This window comes from Alosa alosa, chromosome 15, assembly GCF_017589495.1.
Source record: "Alosa alosa isolate M-15738 ecotype Scorff River chromosome 15, AALO_Geno_1.1, whole genome shotgun sequence".
Classification (NCBI taxonomy): Eukaryota; Metazoa; Chordata; class Actinopteri; order Clupeiformes; family Clupeidae; genus Alosa; species Alosa alosa.
In genome coordinates, this window is record NC_063203.1 from 22,602,411 (window position 1) to 22,628,244 (window position 25,834).

Below are 25,834 nucleotides of genomic sequence, written 5' to 3' on the forward strand. Positions count from 1 at the left end.
TTTTAACTGTGTACAGTAATTGGCGACAGCCACCGCATATTGCAATGCAGGATCAGTTAAAGGCATAGGATGACTCATTGCATCTATCATGGAGCTTCTTATAGGGGAAGCTATGAGGCTGCCTTTTATGGATTGTCATAGTCTTTTTGACTTTCAAGTGTTTGATGCAATGTTCCTAAAGTACATGCAGACTGCAGAGGGGTGTTCTGGCTCAGATGAAAGCATCACCCTGTGCACACCTCTTTATTCCACACTATTCAGTGTACTTTTTTAAGTGATTAACTGTGTGGGGTGTAAAGGTTTTTTTTTTTTTAAGCTCATCAGTCACTTAAATGCTTCCGATTTTAATGCAAAAAGTTCCCTGATTTCCCCAATATATCATTATATTGTTTGGAAGAGCTCCCAGATGAGGATGTATTTACTTTGATCATGGTTTTTCATGTACTGTAATTAGAAGCCTGTGAATTAATTTTATTCCGTTTTAGATTTTCGTATGTCTCTCTCTAAGTCTGATGCACATTTGTGTCCAACATTTTAAACGGTGCACTTAAAGAAGTGGTTTGCTCTGTTCTTAGTTTCACTGATTGGTGGCTATTAACATGGGCTCACTGTGTTCTTGGGTGAATGCAAGTGTGTCCAATGTTCACATTTGAGTGACTTAAAAGGGTGGGGTGGGTGATGAGCGATATGAACTTTGGAACCGCCTGTTAGTACTCTTTTTCTTTTCAAGGAAATGATGTCTCCTCCAGTCAGACCCCACAAATTTATTGTAGACAAAGTGAATTAGTGCCTTATTATATAGCTTGCCTTCTTTTAACTTGTATCAAGAGTTAGGTACATTGATACTTGCTGTTATTTTTCTGTCAGCACCATCAACTTTTATATGCAATTTTCCTATGTATTAATATAACTAAGGCATGTCTTTCTAAATTAATAAAACTGTGATTAAAACGTGTGTCTCACTGTGGTCTAACTGGCAAGACACGAAATGTGTCAGATACTGGGCTATGATCTTCACTTATTGAGTAGGCATAACTCGTGGCCCTTGGTGGTCATTGTAGGCCATATCGTTTGTTGATCAGTCGAGTGCTAAGGCCAGAGAGAGATACGCACACTCCTCACACTTCCAATGCGATTACGATCTGACAGCTGGCTGGCAATATTGGTGACCACCCATAAATAACAAGTTACCATGCAACAGCAACCATATTGCCTTACCGTTCATGGGCTCTCACTTCACCTCAGACGCGCGAGCGCAGACGCACATTCATCCTTCACATTTTCCTCTTCGTGAACTTCGCGCAAAATATCTTCGCTTTTCTTTATTAGCTTTTGCTGTGGTCTTATTTTAACAAGAGTTACAGATAGGGCCATGTCTTAAAGAAAACACTCATAAAACCAATCGCAAATTGAAGACTGGGCTTAAATGGGATTTGGCTGCACAAAATTATGCCGGCAAGATTTATTATTTAGCGCATTTCATACACATGAATACTTGGATGTGCTTTATGCAAAGACAATGATAGTGAGGAAAAGTATCCCAACGTAGGCCTATTAACATGGAGAATTAAAATACAGACACAACGTGGAACAAGAGTGCATCTGATTACAAACGTACAAATATAACATTTAATTATATATTTAAAAAAATATAATAATATATATTTGGTACAATGACTGACATGGGGACCTGATGCACTGTTGTGGGTTTTGGACAGTGAAGGCATGGAAATCCCACTAGTCTAAACTAGCCCATTGCACAGAGAAATTCATCAGCTAGGCCTTCACAGTGTTTTTTTTTTTTGTTTGTTTTTTTTTAAAGGTAGGCCTGCAGGACTTTACAGAGAGGCGAGGGTCGCCATGAATTGTTTAGGTGGAACAAATATGACGCCAGTATGAGGCTTGTGTTACATTTTCTGCTACAAAGTGACCATCAGTGGTTTTGAGGGCCTGGAAGTCTTGTTCTTTCTGGTAGGAGCGAGAAGCAGTGACAGCTAATCACATTCATTAATTGTTTGCCTCACATTCATTAAATGTTTGGCCCCAACGAGACAGTAGGGCCTAATCTAATAGGTTACAGTGGCCAGCAGTCTGTTACAATTGCTTACAACTGTTGCTCGATCCAGGAGGGATCATGTGACGTTACACCTAAACAGGAAAATGGCGCAATGGAATATACTATTATGTGTAGGACAGGGTGTAACGAGAAATTAAAATTATGATTTGTTACCGAAGACTCTTTTTTCATGTATGTTAAAACATACACAGTATTAGTTTATTTCATCTGACAATAATGACAGAAATGTAATAGTTGTCTTTTCTATAATGGCAGATACACATAGTAGTCAGACGACACAACACTCTATCTTACTTTGAAACTGGACTTGGTACACGCCAACTTGAGGTTAGAGTTGATAAATGCCGCAGTGTGTGTATGTGTGTGTGGATGTCGTTTGGTTTTTAAATAATCGTAGTTAAAGGAGGGCTATTCGTTTTACTTAGACGCAAATATGGCCTCAGGTAAGATTGGTTTGGTAGTGCAAAGCGAAAGGCACGTATTTTGTGGTTGGTACGTACTTAAATGGTAAAGGTGAACGTGTGGTAAGCGAGAAAAGCCAGGGGCTAACGTTACCCCTTAGCTGACAAGCGAATGCTAGCGTACTGAGTAGCGAGGCAGTTAGCAAGTGCCCCCTAGCAGTTTAGTAGCTAGTAGCTCTAATTTTCTGCCTTTACATCATGTAAATTCGTGTCATAGTTATTCGAAATGTCCTCAGAGAGAAAATTGCCCACACATAATGCAAGATTAGTTGTTTTTTGCTATGCAGGTCAAATGGTTACAACCCGGTTTTAACCGCCATTTTTGTTAGGCAGCGTGGTCTGAGGCTAATGTAGCAGCTAGCTGCTAGCCATCTAGCGAGCCAGCTTAACATTAGCGGCTAGCTAAATAGCTGACAATGTGACGTGTGTAGTCTAAACACGAATTTACCTATTGCCGAGGTTTACCATCACATGTTTGTATTGTTTACATTCTTCTTTTGATTGACGACTAAACGTGGTTATGATTTTCCACTTTACGTCTAGATTCGGGCTACGGGCAGCCTGGAGCTCAACAAAGGTAACGTTGCTAGCTTTATCAATCTGATGTTAACGCTAGCGAGTCAGCTAGCCTGTACACACCGTAAAGCGATTGCGTGCTTATGTCTATTCAATCACAGACGCTATAAAGTTGTTAACTTAACACTACAAGGTATTGCCTTGCCACGATTCTTAACATACTTGATTCTTAACATACTCGTTTGAGGGTAACCTAGATCAATTAGCCAATCAATTTACCTCCTCGTCAACGTTAACATTTCTGATGTTTCCCAACTGATTTTTGTGTCCAATGTTAAAATAAATTGATGTCTTGCAGTTATGGCTCTTATGGAAGTCAAGGCTATCAACAGACTGGACAGGTTGGTGTGGTTATCTGCGAATAAGTAAACATTAACCTTACTCCTATTGATCTCTACACCACGTTGTCGAATGTAGTTTAACATGCATATTACATTTCAGCAGGGCTATGGGCAAGGCAATGGAGCTGGTTCTTATGGTGCGTATGGTCAGTCAGGTGAGTGGCTTAGCTGCTCTTCCTCGTTAATTAAACCTCTCTGATGTTTCCATGCTGTCTGGTGTTGTTGTGTTGACTGTTTTTTTTATTTGTCCTCTTCATAGAAGGGTATGGTCAGCCGGCCCCCCAGAGTTACTCTTCAGGCGGCTACGCTCAGCAGCCACCACAAAGCTACGACTCCTATGGTCAGCCAAGCACGGACGCCACGGCTGGGTAAGTGTCACATTGATACAAACTCTTCATCCTTTAGGTTACTCACCTTTTTGGTATCAAATGGGACACAGATGAGAATTTTGCAGGTCCTAGGAAAACATAATTTGGTGTCAGGCCTATTATTTGGGCGTCAGAATAGTATAGTCAGTCTCTGTTCTTGTACTCTGCACAATGACAAAGGTGAATCTAATCTAGAAAAAGCCATGGCCTACTGGTTGCCGGTTCGAACCCCGACCAGTAGGCACAAGAGCCCTTGAGTCTCACTGCTCCCCGAGCGCCGCTGTTGTTGCAGGCAGCTCACTGTGCCGGGATTAGTGTGTGCTTCACCTCACTGTGTTCACTGTGTGCTGAGTGTGTGTCATTAATTCACGGATTGGGATAAATGCAGAGACCAAATTTACCTTACGGGATCAAAAGAGTGTATATATACTTATACTTAGAAGACTCCCAACCCTATTCTACCTCTGACTCTGTTAGCCACCAAATCAATTTTTAATTGAGAATGTAGTTCTGGACACTTGGTTCACTTTTAATTCCAAGGGTTGTAGCCACCACTGGTGAAATGTACAACTACAGTTTAATTAAGCTCTTAACCAATCATGGAATCTATTTTAAATGAAAACAATTAAACAACTTTAAAGAAGATACACTAACATGTTTGATACTAGTGTTTGAGTAGGTTCCTATAAGTCTTCTTGCATATCAACTTGGTGGTTTTGGTTTCCTTTTGTTGACATTGCAGTGTTTCCCACAGAATTGAATTCCATTTGTGGTGGTTGGTTTGCAGAATTAACTTGAATACAACAGTTTTTAACAAATTAGCACAGCGTGGTTATGATGCTAACCAGATTTAAGCACAATTTAGTTCAACCTGGAAAATCATTGTGTGGTGGTCAATGTTGATATTGTGGTGTGCCGCTACAAATAAGTCAATGTATGGGAAACACTGCATTGACTGTACTTTCATGGCTGTGGTAGAAAGTCTGGATAACTGTGTCCCTCCACTTATGTGGTGTTAACCTGTCTGCGCTGTAACGCAAATGGCCTCTCGTAGGACATGTATACATTTTCAAGGTCAAGCCATCTTTGCTAACACGGTGCCCTCTTTCCCCTGTCGATCCTCTGCAGGTACAGTGACAAGGCCTCTTACGGCCAGCCGCCCAGTGCGGGCTATGGCCAGCCAGCCACAGGTGGCTACGGACAACAGTCCGGCAACAGCTATGGTCAATCTGCTGCTCCAGTAGCTGGGGGTGGAGGAGGCTATGGCCAACAGTCAGGTGGTTATGGCCAGTCTCAAGGGGGCTATGGAAGGAGGAACGAGGGTAAAGTGTCCTCACGTGCCTGTTCACTAGTTACGAGCAGCAATTTCCCACACACATTAGGCCTTTTCCTCTCTCCACGGCTGCCAAACTATCATCTCTGCTGTAGACTGTAGTCAAAACTAAGTCTGTTGTCTAATCTTAGAGCTGCAGTTGGCAAGATTTTTTTTTTTGATAATATTCACTGAAACCGACACTATGCTCTGACAGAACAACATAAATCAGCCGGTTTTAGAAAAGAAAAACTCACTTCTACCTCCACCAAGAGCCTGTTATTTGTTTTGCAAAAATCCACAGCTCCCGTTCTTCTGGTCCAATCAGAGCAGGGCTGTGTGAGATCTGACTGTCAATCACAGTCTGGTGCGCACTGACGAGCACAAACTCGATGAGAGGGTGCTCTGTGGTAGTGGGCGAGGGGCATGAGTTGTAACCATTCAAAATGTTGGTTAAGTCCCCTCAATCTGTCAGACTTGCCAACTACAGCTTTAACTTGTGCAATTGTTACAGTCTTTGAGCAATTTGTGGTAGAAGTTATGTTTCTGCTGATGGACTTTTTGGTACTGCTGGAGTTGGGGCTCAAAGATGAGGGTGTGGGTGCACGTTTGTGTGTGTGCTAGATAAAGGCAGCTAGATATTCTCTTCTGTGTTGGCTGAAGACCTGTGGGTTATACTATGACGCGAGAATAATGGTATGTTGAGTCTAATGTTGAGCAAAAGGAGTGTTCAGAATTCAGCGAACCAAGGCGTACAGTTGCCTTGTTGCTCGTCATTGTTGTTAACACTTTAAAGCCAACAATGTAACATTTGAATGCACCTCTGCCTCAACAGGCCCCCTAACCCCGCGCCATAGTTTACCCCTCTGAGGTCGTTGGCTGTGAGGCTGCTGTGCGTGTCGTGTCGGAGTGTCATTGTGCCCATGTTTGTCCCTCGCAGGTGAGAGCCGGCGGTATGGAGACGATGCTGGTTCTGACCGCTCCGAGGGCTACCGTGGCAGGGGCCGTGGCGGCTACGATCGCGGTGGCTATGATCGCGGTGGCTACGACCGTGGCGGAAGAGGAGGCCCACCTTCTGGTATGGGGTAAGTCACTGAGCGTGCAGCCCCAAAAGGTATAAATCACATTTAGAGAGGGATGCCCATGTTTTCCATTCTTAATCCTCCACCTAAACCATTTAGGCCCCCCTGCCTAAACCCTAAATCTAACCCCCAAAACACACACACACACACACACCCCTACCTCCACACCACCCTTTTCCCCTCACTCCACTCATGTACTTCATCCACCCTACCCACACCTCCACAGTCTCTCAGCTGAACTGGTAGCACAAGTGTTACGGTAATACCCTGCAACCCCCTTGGATTCACTCTTGAGTCTGTTAGCGCAAGGTGATGTGGGGAATGTGTTGACTGGTGCTCACCTGTTCGTCCTGGAAGCTCTGCCAGTCATGAGATTTGGTGCCGCACCTCACTACCTGTTTGCACAGAGCACCTCTGCTCTCTCAAAGGTATCCTCCCTGTGTGGTCACATTCCTGTGTCTAGGCAGTACACTACAGTGCTTCTATCTGTATGTAAAGTGTCACGGAAAGCCATTCAGTACTCTATTCAACACATAACTAATGTATGTATTCATTTTTAAATGATACCAGTCTCCCAACACCTTAGTAATGAAATTAGTATGTTGCCATACGTGCTTTGCAGCCTGCCTTGTTTTTATCTGTTCACTGTAAATCTAGCAAGAGGATTGACTGCCATGGGGTAAAAAAAAGAAACACTTTATCCACTTGTCCTGTATCCACCTGTCCCGTCATTGGTAGATATATATGGGATCTGTTTAGGTCTCGGGAGGTAATGATTTGCCAGTGCCTCATGTTCCTGTGCACCATTTAGAAAGTCCACTGGTTGTAAAGTTTCGCCCTGCTATATGGCCACCCCACCCCCTTCCCATTTAGATTTGCGGAAACCCCATGGACTGTGAAATCTGCCCTGAGGTTGTATTTGCTGTCGACATGCAGCACAAGCTTGCCAAATCAAGTATTCAAATGGGGACAATGTTAAAACGGTGACATTGCAGTGTTGTGTTCTTGTTTCACATGGACTGGTTTGCTTTTGTGTTAACATGGTCTACATTTTATACTGCAGGTATCAAAGTGAATGAAATTTAACTCGGACCTCAGCCATTGGAGCTCATATAAGCACTCAATGGAAGAAAAATAGATTCTCATTGTACGCTTCTAGAACTTTAGTGTCACACTGGTTAAAATTTAAACCCCACATTTACAAGGTAGCCCAGAGGCGACCCTGCCAAAGTTTTGGGACCAGACACTCAAATCATAACTTTCTGATTTCCTGAACAAATCTGACTATGGATCAACCACTCTTCATTTGCAAAACTGACTGTAGATTTGAAGTCAAAATTTGGCCCCAGTTACTTTAAATTTCCTACACATTGTCTCCTGTTTCGTCTATTGGCCCAACTTGTGTTGGATGGGAGACCTCCCTACCTTCTGAGTTAACCATGGCAGGGCATCCTAGAACTGTGACTGTGTAGTGGGGAGCTTTGGGCTCCTGGTTTGCGACAAAGGAAAGCCATCATATCTTCAATTTTTCCTCCGCAGTGGTGGGGACCGTGGTGGCTACAAAAATTTCGGTGGTAAGTGATGAGCATCAGAACCGTCTCAATGGGGGAGGAAGGAATGAGAGGAGGAGGAAAAAAAAAAAGAAAAAGGAGAGGAAGAAATAATAAAAGGGGGAAAAAAAAAGCTTACTTTACAAAGATCAATCTCTTGAGCCACCATTTATGTCTGTGCATACCCCAGGAGCATCAGTATTTAAACTGTCTGTATGAGGTTTTCCTCTGGTAAAAGCTCATCTGGTATAAGCTTATATCTGTAACATGATTAACCTTACACTTGCATGGAGGGTGAGAGCGTGGTAAATGGCAGCCTATGGATGAGCCACTGTCGCCTGTGGTGGAAAGAAACTTGCCTTAGCCAAAGAGTACTTGTGGTTTGTTTTGTTTGCTAAACTCAAGACCCTGTGCTTTGGTGCTGCAAGGAGTTCTCCAATCACTCAAAGGTTATGCAAACACTGGTGGATAGCTTTATATTGTCAGTATATTGCCAGTCAATTGTAAAAGACAGAAAGAAGCTTGTTTATACAAAAAAAAAAAAAATATGTAGCCCAAATAGTAGTTATGCAGTTAAGCATCTAACGGCGTCTCCCTCCCTTCTCCTGTTTTGTTGTCTTTCAGGACCCAGAGACTACGGCCAAAGGGATGATGCTGGTGAGTATGGGCCAGATGCGAGTCTGGTTCTGCTTAAGCTACGTTGTGCATGATTGGGTGGACTAGAGATGAGTCACTTGGTCCGCCAAGCTTGCTTTAAGGGATCCCGTGTTTCTCAGCTTTCTCGTTTTTGTTTTCCTTGTTTAGGTGGAGAGACGGACAACTCTGACAACAACACCATCTTTGTTCAGGGCCTGGGAGAAGACGTAACCACTCAGGAAGTGGCCGACTACTTCAAGCAGATTGGCATCATCAAGGCAAGCCACTTCCCTCTAGCTGTAGCCAGCTTGTCTGATTCTGCTCACATTTACGGTTATTCCTTTTAGCGAATGCCATTATCTTCAATGGCACGTATTTGAGTGTTGGCCATTTAACGTTCAGTTTGACATCCAGTTATTATGAAGATTTGCTATTGTTAATGTCTTATTGGCTCTTTGCATGTACGGCTCGTTTGTTTTCGGTGGAGCCAGGTGTGTTTGAACCTGCCACTATTGTTAATGTAATTAATGTCTACACGGACCCGGTTAGGTGTTACCTAGTAAATCAGCACGGTACGATAAAGAAGGATTTATGCGAGTTAAAATGGTTATTATTGGGCAAACAAGATATTCAGTGTCTGAGTGAAGATGTAAGGAGCATAATATAACAGAAGATGCCGTTATGACACAGTTAAATTGGCCGCATTGAGAGCCTTTCGTTTAAGTAGCCCATTATACTAGATAAAAGTCTCTCCTAAGTAAACACAAATATTCTACTGCTACAATCACCACTTGCAAGTTGCAGTCATTTTCATTCTGTTTTTTTTTTTTTTTTTTTTTTTTTTTTTTGCTACAGTTGAACAAGAAAACCGGCCTGCCTATGATTAACCTCTACACAGACAAGGCGACGGGGAAGCTGAAAGGGGAAGCCACCGTCTCGTTTGACGACCCGCCCTCTGCCAAAGCTGCCATTGACTGGTTTGATGGTGAGCACTAGCCTGTTTTCCAGACTCACTGCTTTGGTTCACATTGTTTGGTTCACATGCTTTGTGTAAACTTTGAAATCGTTGGTCCAGCCTAATGAATCACATTGATCAGAGAATCCTAATGTTACTTCCTACTTTGCCTAACCTTTAAAAAATGGATAATAAACCACATTGGCGTAGTAGCTTTGCTACTAATCTACCTTTTACCGCAGCCATTTTCAAAATGACATCCCCTCGTTGCTGAATGGCCAAGCACCCTGATGGCCGAGGGAAATGTTAGTGCATTGTCAGATGCCAGGCTAGTATTGAAAGTGGAAATAGTTGATGGTGAGATGAAATTGAACGGAGATTCTAGGTGGTAGTGGTGTAACGGTACACAAAATCACGGTTCGATGTGTACCTCGGTTTTAAAGTCAGTTTGGTTAAGTTCGGGTACAGTAAGCCTGTAGGTACTGCTAACATAAAATCCACTTGTTTGATGTGGAATGGGAATAGTGTTTTTTTTTTTAAAAGGTCTCATGATTTTGATATTAATTGACTAAACTGACATACGCAAAAAACAGATGCCTGCTCAGATCGGAAGCAGAGCCATGTTGAGTCCTGCTATAGCACCAGCCATTAGCCACAGACTAACCCTCTTTGAAACATGTTTATCAACCACATTTCCACCCGCGTCATGTTGCTTGAACTCACAACTGGGATCTTGCTCGGTCACAGGCTGTATCGTGTAAGTTCCTATAACTACTCATTTGTACCCCCCCCCACTTCATATGCCTCCCGTCCTCACTCAAACGGTCTGCTGCTACAAACTGCTGTTCATATCTTTTGAATTTGTCATGTTTATTGTGTGCACCACTTCTTTTGACTTCAACAGGAAAGGAGTTCCAAGGAAAACCCATCAAGGTGTCGTTTGCCACCCGTAGGGCTGAATTTGCAGCCGGCAGCCGAGGAGGTGGTGGTGGTGGTGGTGGCGGCAGAGGACGTGGAGGTTCAAAACGTTTCCTTTTTCTCAATTTCATTCATGTTGTGCTTGTTCTTTAAACCAGTTTCGAATTCTAACCATGTGCTGCTGGAGCCTGTTCCAACCTGACTAACCCTTTTAATTAAAGCAAAAACCATTATCACAATTATTTTGAACAATAGATATCATTGTTATTTAACCTGATAACTCAGTGATTTCGGAAGCGCCATCTATTTTGTAAGCTGTAGAAGAAAATGTTTTTGATACAAAAATCACTGCCTGGTCATGGCTGGTTTGATGCAACACCTGATCCTGGTTCTTTCTGTCCCTCCTTCCAGGGTTCAGGGGTCGCGGTGGATTTGGTGGTGGCGGACCCAGCTTTGACGTGAAGGGTGGAGACTGGCCCTGTCCCAACAGGTAGAGGGCGCTGTTCTTATTCCTATGTAGATTCTACCACAGGGAGTTAAGTGAGTGGTGATATGTGCACTGGAGGAGGGAGTTGGGCAGATGCCTCACCTGTACCTTTCTTTTACCCCTGAGGTCATTTTATTTAATCACAGCTGTTCAATTATATGGATGGGTGCTGCTTGGATGTTCGCCTTGACTTCAGAAGAACATGCATCCTGTTTTATTAGTCCTCATTTGGATTTGGTGAAAATAAGGCTGGAACAATTCAAATGAAATTAATTGACTAAATTGTCCACTAAACTCCTTTATTGGTGCTATTTTTGGTAATTGGTTAATTCGTTTGTGACAATTTTTCAGAAAGATGCAAAATTAACTGATTTTATCAAATAAAACAACACATTGATTAATCATGAAAGTAACAGATTAGTTGACTTTGAAAATAATTTGGTTGCAGCTTTAGGTCAAATAGATGGATTTGGTCAAGTCTTTTTTTAAAAAATCTGTAGACTGCAAAATGGAAGCAGAGGTGTGGTCTTAAGTGTGTATGGCGGTGATTGAAATTTGCACCAACCAGACGCTGTGGAAATATAAAAAAGTGACTGGTAATTTCACCAAGTAGTTTGCTATGGGGTCCATTTATGTGACGGTGGCTGGTAGAGTGTGTGTGTGTATGTGTGTGTTCATCCTTGATTTTTCTCCTTCCTCAGCTCCTGTGGCAACATGAACTTTGCTCGCCGTCAAGAGTGTAACAAGTGTGGCGCGCCCAAGCCTGGAGACAGCTACGGCGGAGGTATGTCGGGAGCACTGGCCTCTAGCCCCTGGGCACACAGGTGCCCCGTCAATGCCCTCCTTATGCCCTCACTCATGGATTCCCTCCCTCTGCAGTAATCATGAACAACAACAACAAAAAAAGAACCATGTAGTTGAGACAAACTGCTTTTCACAGTAAACTAGCGTAGTTTAATCACGTGTCCCTCTGTTTCCCGTGCGGCCCCAGACCGCGGTGGCGGCGGTGGTAGGGGAGGTTACGGCGGCGACCGTGGAGGTGGCTTCAGGGGCCGTGGCGGCGGTTTCCGGGGTGGAGATCGCGGTGGCTATGGAGGAGGTGGCGGAGGATACGGCGGCGGCGGCGGCTACAAGATGGGAGGAAGGTGGGTTACCTGGGATTTTCTGGACTTTTCCAGAATTTACCTGAGCAACTAGTGGTGATCGCAATGTCGACCCTCTGCTTATCTCTGTTGGGATACCATTTAAGCATTGGCATGACTACTTATGTAATGATTGCTCAACTAAGCACCTCTGTTAGCATTGGTGTTACGTTGTTTTCATGCACTGATTGAGCTAGTTAAATGTGTTCTTAAAACCATGTACATGTGAAATTAACTCTTTAGTCAAATATGTTGCCCTATGTGCAGAGGTGATTCATGACCCCCCCTTCTCTTCAGAGGCGATCACAGGGAAGACAGGAGAGACCGGCCATACTAAAGAATCTCCCCAGAGCCCCGCTCCAGTGGTCCGGGGTTGTCGCCGAGGTGACGAGGAAGGGGTCATGGGTCGGAGGGGAGGGGTCACGTCCACATCTGCGATTTGCATACCTTTCATTGCCAGCGCGTCCTATTGATGAACTGTTTCTAAGCGATCTTTTTGAGGCAGAAGTGTTGATGATTGTCTACTGTGAGGGGATTGGTTGGGGGGGTGGGTGGGCAGGGAAAAGAGGGAGGGAGGGAGGGGCATGGCCAGAGGTTATTTTTGTTACTTTTTTTTTTTTTTTTTTTTTGGTTTGTTTCTTCCTCCCCTCCCCTTTTTCCCCTGATTCTAGTAAGTTTTGACATTTTTGAGCTTGACCTAGACTTGTACCAGACTTCATATCATTGTTTTGTAAGATTAAACTGATCTGTTTTACTTTACTGTTCTGTTTTTCTTTTTGTTTTTCAAATGATATTAAACACCATTCTGATCTTAACCTGTTGCGTTTACTGCTCCTATGCTGCAGGCATCACCTGTATTGCCAGACTCGGCCAATTCAGTGTATATTTTGTTATAAAGATATGCCTAAGAGAGAAATGTCATACAGAAGACTAAAAAAAAAAAATTAAAATAAGTAATGCCTCTGCTATATCTGCGCTAAAAGGAGCACGTTTGCCAGTTTAGTCTCACTGCTTCGCAGATGTTACCTTGAACTTGAGTTGACGATAGGAGGCACGCCCGTGTGTCTGGGAGGCGCTACTGCCCTCCCGCTCCTAAAATCCAGCGGACTGCTGCAAGCGCATACTCGGACCCGGCATGGGAGCGCACTGCAGAGTAAGCTGGGTAGTGAAACGAATTCTCCACAGTAGAGCCTCGCAGTGGGTGTGGGAGAATGTCAGTTTTCGCGTGCTGAATACCCTTTCTAGTATTTTGATGGTGACTCAAATACAGTAGCCTACTATGATCGCCGTTTTCTCGCCGTGCACTGTTGAGTTACGCCTGTTACTGGCGCTTCTGTGCGTTGCATGCCATTGCTCACCGGTATCGAAGTGGGAAGCAAGTCAAGCTGATGTCCAGGTAGGTGACGCTTTGTCATAAAGGAGCCTAAACTCCTCTGTTAGATATCTTTGCCAGACTATTGTTTCCGTCAGTTTGGCTATGAGCTTAAGCAGTTATGTTTAGCCTAATTTGAATGTGTAGGACATGTTGATAGACTGAGCGGCTGTTCATTAAAATTACGCGCGGTCTGTCGAAAGGAGATTTAACCTGCTCATTAACTCGCCATATGCCCGAAGGAGCATACGCCCACCACAACCTCCAATTGGTTTTAATAACAGGTAGAGTAGCCTAAGCTAGGCTACATGTGGTTTTAAACAAGCCTTTGAGCGTATTTTTATGCGTCCTGGCATTGCGGTACTTTGTTTTGCCTGTGTGGATTAGATGTGGGTCTGGCTCGTCAGGCAAGATTAGATCAGATAAACTACTGGAATATTGAAGTGGGCCCAGGCTATTTTTAATTTCGCAATCAGTGGTTTATTTAGCACTTTTAAGAAACTGTTTCCCTAACTAAGCCCACTTTTACTAGGGGAAAATGGGCTAGACTAGACCATTGCATCCTCTTCACCTTTTCCTCATAGGCTACTTTGCAATAACTGAGTGAAGTCTTCACAGAAGTCGAAAGTGGCACTGCACATGTTTAATTCTCAAATACTAAATAGGCTACAATTTAGGCCAACCTGGCTCAAGGCACCATTTCATTACAGCCTATTGCTGTGCAGTGAGCTGAATGGAAAGACGACTTTGCTAAATGCTCCAGTCTGGGTAGCCTCTGATTCTCCCTTTGCGCTGTGCTCCCCCACACCCGCTGTTATCATCCCTCTGGGGCCTCATCCTGCTCGTCTCCCTAAGACATCAATGATAAATCGTCTCGCTTTTTGGTGTAAGTCTTTGTCAGAAAATAACTGAAAAGCCCGGTTAGAAATTTAGACACGGGGCTTTGTGCTGTTCTAAAACTAGTATTGTCCTCCTGTTTTTTTGGCCCTCGTCAGCCAGCCATGGGAGTGTCTGTTCGACTCTCATGTGGTTGGGAAAGTCAGCTGGATGAGAACTTAAACTGGCATGGTTGGGAAATAGGGACAAGACATATTCAGATGTGGTGAAAATTGAATTACACCCAACAGCCCTTAAAATAGAAAACAAAATGACTGAAGGCAGTTACCCACAAGAATGTGTGGTGCCTTTCATTGTATTGTTAACCATGAACACAATGGGCACTGAAACATGCCTTTTGTGGGTGGCACCAAGAATGTTTTTTATAAATGATGAGATCTTCTGTTTACATTATCCATAAATGATAGGCCAAATGATTAAACATTTTTTCCATAAAGTTCATCCATTTTCATTGTTGGCTTAAAGGCTCTCACCTGTCTGTTGCCTGAGACGGACAAAAAACATGGGCTAGGCCTATTTCTTCTCTCTATGTTTTTTTTAGTGGTGTGTTTTTTTGTTTGTTTCAATATTCATTCATGGCATGTTGTCATGTTGTTTTTTGTCTTAAGGCTTTCTAGTCTATCTCAACTTGGAAAGTTGACTGAGGTGTCTTTTTTGTTGCTTTTTGGTCTTTTTCGGTACTACGCTAAAAAAAAAACTCACCTGCTGCCAAGTTATGCTAAGCATTATAAGTCAAACATATTCCACACTGGATGGGCTACATGCAGAATCTGTTGAAATGCTTTCCATCGCCATTTCACCATTTTGTTAAACTAAACATAAAGATCAACAGATAGCTTTGGCATTATAGAGAATCCAGAGAATCTGCATTATTTATGTTATACATCTGATCTTTATTGAGGGGATGGCAGCATAAAGCCCATGAAATGAGCTGACTTAGTCAGTTCTACAACGCCTGCAACATGAGCCATATTTGGGTCTAACATGATCCAGCTGTGGCATGAACGGGTTCTAATTTCCTCCGGGTATCACGGCATATCTGTAATCGTCCCGGATTCTGTCAGTGCAATGCCTTCTGGGAATTATTACGCCCTCCTCTGGGGTCTTCCCTGGCTGGCGTTTATGGGTGGTCTGGAATGTTCTAGGAAACTCTCATCACCCTACGGAACGAGGAGTAAAGGTGTATGTATGTGTTTCTACCTGAGCGAGGGGAAAGAGTAGATGCTTAATTACAGGTATAACGTGATGAGGGGAAATGTCTGAGGAGTGTAGAACATACCAGAGCAGCCTTAAAATGCTCTGGTGACATGCAATCAGTTTTTGAGCTTCATTTCATACTAGCCTATAGGATTTCATGTTCTGTATCCTTTTTTCCGACGCAAAACCAAGTTCAATATTTTCTTTCGCCTCAATGCTGTTACTGTATGATACGAATCAAATGCACAACACAAATGAATATGAAACATCTCTAAATTAATTTGATTTATTAAAATAAATTCTCATTTCAAAAGGTCTACTGAATCCTTTTCAAACCTCCCAGATCCCCTCTTAGACTCTCTCTACAACTTCACGCAGAGGTCAACATCTGTGTGTGTGTGTCTGTGTGCTTGTTCTTGTGCGTGTGTGAGTGTGTGTGTGTGTGTGTGTGTGTGTGTGTGTGTGTGTGTGTGTGTGTGTCTGTGTGTGTGTGTGTGTGTCTGTGTGCTTGTTCTTGTGCGTGTGTGTGTGTGTGTGTGTGTGTGTGTGTGTGTGTGTGTGTGTGTGTGTGTGTGTGTCTGTCTGTCTGTGTGGAGATGGGGTGACATGTACATTCAAGGGAAAGCATCTATCTTCCCCTAAAGTACACCACGTCAGGCGGTGTATACAGTGACACAGCTGTGACTGACTGTGGTGTGTGTGTCTGTCTCCCAGGGCTTCCTCGAGAGGTATGGATACCTGCACCAGAGCGATCACAGGCACAATGCTGCAGAGCTCAAGTCAGCCGTTGGGTAATCAGCTCCACAACACTGCACTGCACTTGACCATATCATACCATACCATACTCTACAATACCATACTATACTATACTAATTTATATGATTCCCTGGGCGCTAGATCAAGGGCTGCTGACTACTCCGGATGTGTATGTGTGTACTAGAGTGTGTGTGGGCTCCTGGTTAGGTCACTGCTCCTAGTTTGCGTGTGTATGTGTGTGTGTGTGTGTACACTACTCCCGGATCGGATAAATGCAGACAGTCCTTTCTTTTAGGACAAATAAAGTAACTTAACGGAACTAAATTATACAATACTATAGAATACTATAATATACCATACTATACTGCACTATACTACACTATACTGTACTATCACACATTACTACACAAAAACATACCGCACCACGGCTCTAACTTCAGTGAGTACATTATCTAATAGACTGACAGGAAGATGTGTGGCTGTTACTTGGTGGTTGAGTGAGTCTGAACATCTTCTGATTAGCAGCCGGGTATTTTTCTGTTCTTTTCTGTTCATTACCCATTTCAAACTGTCATCCTTCTCTGAAATTTACTACCCATAAATCCTCCCGGCAGTTTGTCTCTCTTAGGATGTTCTTGCCTGAAGGAGTCTTTATCCATTTATTGAGGACAGGGACATTGCAATGTCACAGAGCCGAATGCACCTCTCTCTCTCTCTCTCTCTCTCTCTCTCTCTGTGTTTTCACTCTGTGTGTGTATTCCAGTATACAGCTAAAACACAAACAAACAAACAACCATTGCTCCATCCAAACCCTGCTACAGCAAGAAGAAATAACTTTAGTGTGTAACAGTTATGCATGAGCCTGATTTTCCACACCCTCCTTGGCTTCATTAAAAGTGCTTGGTCATTTATGTGAGAGAAGGAGTTTAATGACTGCTTGCTTCAGTCAAGTCCTGTATGACTTCAGCTCATGTAATGCACTATATTTGTGGGGGTGTTTTTACAGACCTCCATACCAAGCGGGTGACTGAGCTCCGGGACTGCTCTGAGACAGGCAGCCAATCAGGCGCAACTAGCGGACCTATTAAGATTGGCTTGTGGAGCTGTAATCTAATGACCATTATTTACGCTGGAATTTACATTTATCTAGATGTGCGCTGGCTGGATGGCTGGCTGGGCCTGGGCCAGGCCCATTAGGCTGAGTCAGCTGGCCAAGGAGTCTCCACACATTTCAGGAGGGGTGGCCCTGCTGCCTGTGTGGCAAATATGGCCGACACCACACACCTCTTTTTCAGCTTCCTCTCAATCTCATTTTGTTTCTCCTATTCCCTCTGGCTCTCCCTGTCTAATGCGGCAATCATGGCATAATGAAAAGTGTTAGGTCAAGATGATTGGTTAACAGGGTGGTAATAATATGGAAATATGTATATGATCTCTATCTTTCTCTGATCTATTCTCTGACAGTCTCAGTTCATTTCACATCTCTCACGTTACTTGATTTCTAGTTGATTTAGTTGATCTAGTGTGTCTTTTTGTTTTAGGGACTGTGGTATGTGTAAGGGAGTCTATTTCACTCTGTGCTCACTACCTGAATTCATCATCAGTAGTATGCAGACAACACAAATGGCAGCCATTTCAGAGAGCAAACACGCAGTACTGACTGACTAAAACTAGAGGCTGTGCACAGAGAGATGGGGCTTCAGTAAGAGTATAAATAATCGTCATGTCTCTTGACAGGGAGTTCCAGTGGCTTTCCCACTTGCCAGTCACCGGCAGCCTGGACAGCGCCACCCTGGGGAAGATGGCAGCGCCGCGTTGCGGGGTGAAAGACGGTGGTAGTCATCGAGCCTGGGCGAAGAGGGTCAACGCCATCTTCACAGGAGGCAGCGGCGGTGGGGGGCACCTGCGCAGGAAGAGATACATACAGACAGGTGAGTGGCCGTTTCTGTCACCTGTAGTGGATGCCGACTACCTCAGAGTGAAACTGTGTGGCTGTTAACATGGTCATACGATGTGTTGACAGCCAGTCAGTACTTCTACTGATGAAACTCATCATTTCCAAAGACAAAACAGTGTGAACAGAGGCATGCGTTGGTGATTTACTACCAGTTGCGCTCTCATTGAACAGTCAGCAAGTCATCAATCCGCCTCATAGACCCCATATGGAAACAAATGGAAATGGAATGAGTTGTTTGAAAAAGTGTTTTTTTGTGTGCAATACTGGGAACTAGAGACATTCGGTTTCTTTCCAGCCATTTGTTTCCCGGTAGTCAGGGACGTGCAGTCTGGGCGTGTCTGACGTCATATAACATAATTACCAGCGGCAGTGCCGAATGTATAATTACTGGCCTCGTTGGACAGGCCCGAGGTCGGCTCCGTGTGGAACTCCTCCCCTACAGGTGGAGGCATGCGTTAGATAATTCCTACCTGTCCTGCCCCTCCGCCTGACCTCACCTGATCTGGGGTTTGTTACACACCCCTGCACCACCCCAGGAGCGCTCACACATGCCAAAAACAACAACTTAATTACAGATCCCGTCCACAGCATGGACAGTAAAGGCCTTAAGTAAGCAGTAATAAAGTCTGTAGTCTAGCTGACCGACCCTTACGTAAAACACCACATACTCCTGATTGACTTCTGCTCTCAGGAGTTTAGCTCTGTAAAACCCATTAGACACGGAGTAAGGAAATACCTGTTGTATTGATGATATATTAGTTTTCCCTCTCGGTGCTGGCTGTTGTGATTAGCAATAAAGATGGAAACGATCCCAGGCTCTGTTAGTCTGTGTTGTTTCAGGCGCCCCACTACCTGTGGTTGTGTCCAAGCCACTTCACCATTCCCTCTTCCTCCACTTCCTCCCATGATGCTACACAGGAAGAGAGGAGAGAAGTGTGTGTATAGACAGAGAGATTAGCCCGCGGGCGTCTGACTGCTGCCCTGAGGCGGCACAGATGTGACGGAGGAGGGCCGGTTATGGGCCAGACATGGCCCAGAATCCCCCCCGGCCTCAGCTGTTGTGTGACTGCTGAGAGGCCCCACCGTGCCACTCCGTCTGTGTTGTAACAGTGTTGAATCGGCAGAAACAACTCCACATTCCCTCGTGTCACTTGAGGGATTTGTTAACACTGCTGGAATGCTGCTGTGTGAAAGCAGCTTCAGCCAAAGTCAAGTTGGTACCTGACGCCTCCTATCTGTTTGACCGTGTGAAGAAGACAAACACGTCTGTAGCCCGTTTCTGGAGCCCTGGAGTGATGAAATCCGCCTCACAGCCAAGCTCTTGGCTCCTCTGTTATTGAGAAATGCAACTGTAATTATCTGTGCTGTGTAACTTCAGAGTGACCTCACTATCGGACCGTTTTTAAATGACCCAAACACGTCTGGGTCGTTGTTTTTGCTTAAAGTATATTTTCAACTGTTTGTGTTAGTTGTTTAATAGTGTGTGACCTTACCCCCATATATCATATCCTTGCAGTGTTTAATAAGTTATGCTTGTTTTGTTGCTCAGGCTTGTTGTGTTTGAACAAGGCCCCAGTGCGTATTGAGGAAATTTTAAAGAGCCTCAAGCACAACACACCTTGTCGCTCAAACATTTCACACATGTTGTGGGAATTCGACCGTTGCTTCCATTTAAAGTCTGCATTCCATCACCTTGTCCAAGATAAGCCAAGACTTTCACCTCTCTCTCCCTCCCATGCTCTCACTCTCACCTCTCTCAGTCTCCCTCCTTCTCTCTTTAAAATACTCCTACAGTTTGGGTGTGGCAATAGTAAAAAATAACTTAGTTTTTAAATTCTAAATACCTTCTTCATTTCTGAGCACTGGTGCACCAAGATTCAAGATTGAATCTTGAATCTTGAATCTTGGTGCACCAGTGCTCAGAAATGAAGAAGGTATTTAAGAATTGCATTTTTTCCAAAATTAAGTTTAAAAACTAAGTTTTCTAACACATTTTCTCTGAAAACTGTACTGTTTTCTCCGAAAACTGTTAAAGCCCTAACTTCCTCTTACTAAACACTACTGCCTAATGGTCACTTCCTAGTCACTGCAACAGCTCTCTCTCTCTCTCTCCCTGTCTCCATCTCTCTCTCATTTGTTCACTCCTCTCTTCCTCTTCCTCTCTTTCATTCAGACTATCTGTATCCCCCTCTCTGGCTCCCAGTCTCTGCCTACTGCAATACTAATTACTCCCATTTGGGAAGTCATGGAATGTCTTCGGGATCCAACATCCTGCTCCGTTATGGTTCTCCCCTCGGGACAACCCTTAAATGCTGCTCAGGCCCACTGCAGCCAGATGGGAACATTCCCCCCTCTACATGCTTCATCAAGTCCAAACCCTTAAAAACTCTCATTTATAGGTATTCCTGTACCAGTATGGAAATATTGCAATGTTATGATTTACAGTAATCAAATAGTGAATCCTAGTGCTTATCTAATATTTTGCTTGGAGCACTAGATAATATGTTATTCATAGGCCTCTTAAAGCAACAGATGGAGACTTTGGTCAAAAACTAGCAAACTACAGACAAGGCATTGTCATGGCGTAGTGTGACACAAACCACATAACTGCATAGTGCATGGCATAGGTGACAGGCTGGAATAGTTGACACTGTGCCATGAAAATTAATGTGAAGATGATCCCATTCCCTGTTCCTATTACAGGAATTCTAGCTGAAATTGATCTACATTTAACAGCAAATTTACTTGTCTACGTGACGTTCTTGAATAATGGAAATCCTCTTGCAGTTTCTTTGTATTCTCACTAGTGTTTTCTCAGTGTGACAGATTGAGCTGTATTACCTTACAAACACACTTCTCTATCTCTGTCACACACACACACACACACACACACACACACAGAGAGAGAGCATCTGGGCCAGATGTTTGAGGCGTGTAGGGTGGATTCCTGTGGCCTGCTCTGACACAGCAGCTGGCTCTGGGCTCTGGGCCCCGTCATCACCCTTCCCTGAGGGGCCCCGTCATCACCCTTCCCTGAGGGGCCACTCTGCCCCGCCACTGCCCTCACTCCCAGACCTCTCTCCCTCTCTCTCTCCCTCGTTCCTGGACCTCTCTCCCTCTCTCTCTCCCTCTCTCCTCTCTCTCTCCCTCTCTCTCTCCCTCTCCCTCCCCTCTCTCCCTCTCTCTCTCCCTCTCTCTCTCCCTCATTCCCGGACCTCTCTCCCTCTCTCCCAGACCTTGCTCCCTCACTCCCAGACCTCTCTCTCTTTCTCCCTCTCTCCCTCACTACCAGACCTCTTTCCCTCTCTCCCTCTCTTTCTCTCTCTCTCCTAGACCTCACTCCCTCACTTCCAGACCTCTCTCTCTTTCTCCCTCTCTCCCTCACTCCCGGACCTCTCTCCCTCTCTCTCTTTCCCTCACTCCCAGACCTCTTTCCTTCTCTCCCTGTCTCTCTCTCTCTCTCCTAGACCTCGCTCCCTCACTTCCAGACCTCTTTCCTCTCTCCCTCACTCCCAGAACCCTAAATCTCTCTCTATCTCTCCTCCATGCATTCGCTCTCTCTCCCTCTCTTTCTCTATCTGTCTATATCTCTCTGTCTATATCTCTCTCCTTTTCTTCAGTCTTCTCCACTCTCTTCACCTCTCTCTCCCTCTATCTCTCCATCCATACCCTTTCTCTGTGTCTCCTTCTCCATCTCACCCTCTCTCTATCTGTCTGTGGGATCTTAAGTGGCCCAAGAGCTCTCTCCAGCCTGTCCTCACTGCCAGATGTCTATCAGAGACACTCTCAGATTGTCTCAATCATGTCTCAGTTCTGTCTCAGTATAACGGCATCCCCTTGATGACCTCAGTCCTGTCCATTGTCATCCTTGTCACACAATTGATCTCAACCTTGCCTCAGTAGTTGGGTTTCCATTCAGCTCATTCACACATTCGATGCTCATTCATGAACGTGTGGTCAAAGGCAATGTGTTTCTGTATGCAATATAACAACACTGGCACTCTTGAAGGAGTTCAACACTCATCTCTTGACCTTCTTATTACCTCCTGTGATAGCCTGGCATGGCCCCGCCCGCCTTTTCATTTTACTGAGATATTAGTCTGGCATCTTAGCCTAGAAATCTAAATCAAATTACATTTGCTGCCAGGGCTAGTCTAGCAACTCTCCGTTGGCTTGTGAGCTCCAGAAATCAAAACTTAATCAGGCCAATGAAATTGTGTATATAAGTGGTTAGGTGGGCTTAACATAATGATTGATGGCAGAGTTGCAAGCGGTTTGGCTTGAATTCCCTGCTACTTGAAAACAAATAAGATGGATGTTGCTGCTGGCGAACAGTGTGACACGAGTTAAGCTTTTATTAAGTTGGCAAGCGTTTGAACTAGCCAACTAGCTCCGCTGGTGGGAAAGCATGGGACTCATAGCGCTGCCGCTGTCTATTAGCGTGCAGAGGAATTTGAAAGACAACTGATTATCCGCCCCTCGGACTGAGCACTGCGAACGGTGAGTGCCCAGACCCTACATTTTAATTTCAGGCTACTGGCATCTGACAACACACTAACGTTTCCAAGGTGCCTGGAGTAGTGATGATGCCGGTTTCAAAATAAGAATGTGTAAATCTATGTACAGAAAAGATAGGTACAATAAATACATTGATTCCTGACTGTCGATGCGGTTTATTATCAGTTTGTAAAAGATTAGGCAAAGTAGGAGGTAACATTAGAAATCCCGGAACAATGTGATTGGTTAGGCTGGACCAGTGACTTCAAAGTTAACACAAAGTCTATGCCCGTTACGATGCTAGAGTTGGAAACATTTCCCAATAGTGAGAGGCCAGACTCTCTTCTTGAAGTGAAACGAAGTAGTGAGTCTAGAAACCAGGCAAGTGCTGCGATGCTGAAAGCCAAGCAGTGTGTGTCCCTCTCCTCACGCCAGTGGCTACGGCAACAGTGTTTGGACATGTGCTTAGCCTTCCTGTTATGGCTTTGCATAGTGTCCCGGGGAGTGTGTTGTTACTGGCCTTATCTGTGTAATTTGACATTGTGTAATTCCATGTATACAAACATAGGTGGAAGCTGAAACAGGAAAGTGCAGTGTAGCGGTGTGTAGTGGTGTGTAGCGGTGTGTGTACGCGTGCGTGTGTGTGTGTGTGTGTGTGTGTGTGTGTGTGTGTGTGTACGTGTACCCTGCAGAGCTGTGTGATTTAGATGTTTGGACGGGGGGAGCCATGTAATTATGTACAAGTCACAAGAACCACAAGCTCGTTGAGCAAACTGTTTACAAGACCCTGTGCACACACACACACACACACACACACACACATTCGCACATTTGTACATTCGTGCTGCTGGTTTATCCAGCTGTGCTTGGAGGTCTCTGTATATCCCAAAATCCTCTCAGGGATTCCAGCATGTGCCTGTTTGTTGGTTGAGCATGAAGAGTGCTCAGGTCGCTGGGTCCACACACACCTTGGTGTTTTGTCTCGCTTCATGAGCTGAAGTCGTTTATTTAGCGGGCTCACAGTTGTGGTTGGTAGAAGAGTGAGAGGATACAGACAGGCAGGTCACCCAGGGGTCACCCAGGGGGCTGCAGGATCAGGTGGATTTGGGCTCGGAGAGCAACTCGGAGTCGGGAGATATTACCTCTGAGGATTTTGAAATAAACTGCTGGCCTGTGGACAAGGGGGCTGTACCACCAAGTGAAGTTACTGGCTTATCTTGGTACTTTCAGAAGTAACCACTGATCAAAAGAACACGTCACTTTGGCAAACAATAGAGGCTTGGAGCAGTGGTTGCTGCCAAAGTCACCTGTGGAAGCCAGTGACCTTGCGTTGGAGGCCAGTACTACACCCCTCTGAGCTCTGGGAGAGACATACATCTCCCTGTCTGTGTGTTTTGTTGACCTGAAATATGATTGGTTTAGAGCAGTGGTTCTTAAACTGATTTGCAGTCTGGATTAGGGACCTTTTTCTAAAGGTTTTTAGTCAAAGGCTGCCATTGACATAATGCCTTTGGTGTTGACATAGCCTACTTATAAGAGAAGACATTTCCTATCCCTGCTTCCAATGCCCATCTCGCAACATTTAAAAACCAAATCCCGCTGGTTAGAGAGAAGGGGGTCGCGAAACTTGGCCCATGCCCATGTACTTGATTTATCGTTTTCACATTTCACATTATTGTGGTGCTGCCCTGGTCAAACGTTAACAAGCCTTTACATTACCATCTATTAATTTGGCACTTTAGTCCAGGTAAACCCAACAGGTATACACAGTAGGGAAAGGAGAAAACTGTTAAAAAATGATTTGTTAGAACTTTAGCAATGATATGGTAATGAAGCCCAGGGGAACCATTGGTCTTTTTTAACATTTCTGTGATGTTGTTGTGTCTCCTCAGGTGACAAGTGGTACAAGCGTCACCTGACCTACCGCATCAAGAACTGGCCGCGGCACCTATCCCAGAAGTCTGTGCGCTCGGCGGTTCGGACGGCCTTCCAGCTGTGGAGTAATGTGTCAGGCCTGGTGTTCCAGGAGGTGGTCCTGGACGCACCCACCGACATACGGCTGGCATTCTACGAGGGCGAGCACAACGACGGCTCCGGGAACGCCTTCGACGGGCCAGGTCAGAGAAGATAATTTTACTAACTAAGTAACTCTACCAACTAACATTGAGCTAACTTCCATGAAACATTCTCACCATATCTTGCAGGGAGTCATCTGTTTGCATAGCTGTTGTAGCCTGGAATCCAGCCTGAATTTACCCCGCCCACAAAATTAGAGTTTGAGTCAAAGTTTGAGTTGAGTTTCGGTTGATAAGAATTCACCAGGTTGTAGCTGTTGCTATGCCATGTACTTCTAGAACACACCTGTGGTCTGTTCCCTGCATGGCGACCAGATGTCTTCGTTTTCCCAGGCACGTCGTCCGCCTGAGGCCAAAAATATCAGTTTGGCTGGGATTCATCAAATTCCTCCATCTGTCTGGGATTTTGATTTCCTCCTCACTCACTCCGCTTGAGTAAACAGAAACACGCATCCTTCATTCCATGCACTGGCCGACCGGTCAAACACCTTCAACAGCTCGAACATGTGCCTGTCGCGTTTGACACTTCAGTTAGTTTATCAAAAGTAAACTGTTTTGATTTTGGCTTCCAACTCAGAGAAAGAGAGAAACTGGGTGAGAGTAGTATTTATTTCATATCAGGCGTGTTTAAAAATAGGGCAAGGTTTACCATGGTCTTATAATTATAATCAATCAGTTAATGTAATTAGGTAGTTAACTTAGATATAATTCTCTTCTCTCTCCCACTGTCAGTCCCTGGATAAAAATGTTAGCCTATCACAAGGTCCGTTTATCGCACAGGGAAAAGAGCTGCTCAGTGTTTGGGTTTGAGCTTCCATGTGCTGCACTGACTTCAGGCTGTCCTCCCTCCTCACCTCAGTCCAGTCCAGTCCAGTGTGTCTGATCTCATTTCTGTAGACGCAGTTGGTTTTTTAAGGCTGCGATACTGTGCGCTGTTAAAATGCAAGCAGACCTGACCCTGCGTGAGCCTATGAGCTTTTGCCTTAGTCTTGGAGGGGCTCCAGCACAGCTGTCAAACTTGTAAGCATTTGGGCAACTACACACACACACACACACAAGGTCACACAAAGGACATGAGACTGTAATCAAACCCAATCAGACCCAGTTTAAGGCTGTGCCTGCATATTCTCTCTCTCTCTCTCTCTCTCTCTCTCTCTCTCTCTCTCTCTCTCTCTCTC

At 44.6% G+C, this 25,834-nt stretch overlaps 2 protein-coding genes across 4 annotated transcripts in view; both read left to right on the forward strand.

The window, feature by feature from the left end:
- Positions 1 to 2,399: 2,399 nt before the first annotated feature.
- Positions 2,400 to 12,444, forward strand: taf15 (TAF15 RNA polymerase II, TATA box binding protein (TBP)-associated factor). 3 transcript variants are annotated; one of them, XM_048265035.1, is made up of 16 exons: positions 2,400 to 2,520; positions 3,082 to 3,115; positions 3,413 to 3,455; positions 3,556 to 3,610; positions 3,715 to 3,823; positions 4,952 to 5,145; positions 6,076 to 6,220; positions 7,757 to 7,791; positions 8,392 to 8,424; positions 8,572 to 8,681; positions 9,259 to 9,388; positions 10,263 to 10,376; positions 10,688 to 10,766; positions 11,465 to 11,547; positions 11,755 to 11,908; positions 12,203 to 12,444. In XM_048265035.1, exons 1-16 carry the CDS (start codon positions 2,511 to 2,513, stop codon positions 12,240 to 12,242), a joined length of 1,368 nt encoding a protein of 455 aa, XP_048120992.1. In that variant the 5' UTR covers positions 2,400 to 2,510; the 3' UTR covers positions 12,243 to 12,444. The 3 variants fall into 3 exon arrangements, with proteins under 3 accessions (XP_048120992.1, XP_048120994.1, XP_048120993.1); XM_048265037.1 differs by having other exon boundaries at positions 4,952 to 5,100; XM_048265036.1 differs by having other exon boundaries at positions 3,556 to 3,592.
- A 551-nt stretch (positions 12,445 to 12,995) lies between these two features.
- The window catches only part of mmp28 (matrix metallopeptidase 28), a 23,716-nt gene continuing 10,877 nt past the window's right edge, over positions 12,996 to 25,834 (forward strand). The window contains exons 1-4 of the mRNA XM_048265447.1: positions 12,996 to 13,301; positions 16,086 to 16,162; positions 17,865 to 18,058; positions 24,474 to 24,698. Coding sequence (XP_048121404.1) covers positions 13,185 to 13,301; positions 16,086 to 16,162; positions 17,865 to 18,058; positions 24,474 to 24,698 — 613 coding nt within the window. The 5' untranslated portion in view covers positions 12,996 to 13,184. The remainder of the gene's footprint in view (positions 13,302 to 16,085; positions 16,163 to 17,864; positions 18,059 to 24,473; positions 24,699 to 25,834) is intronic.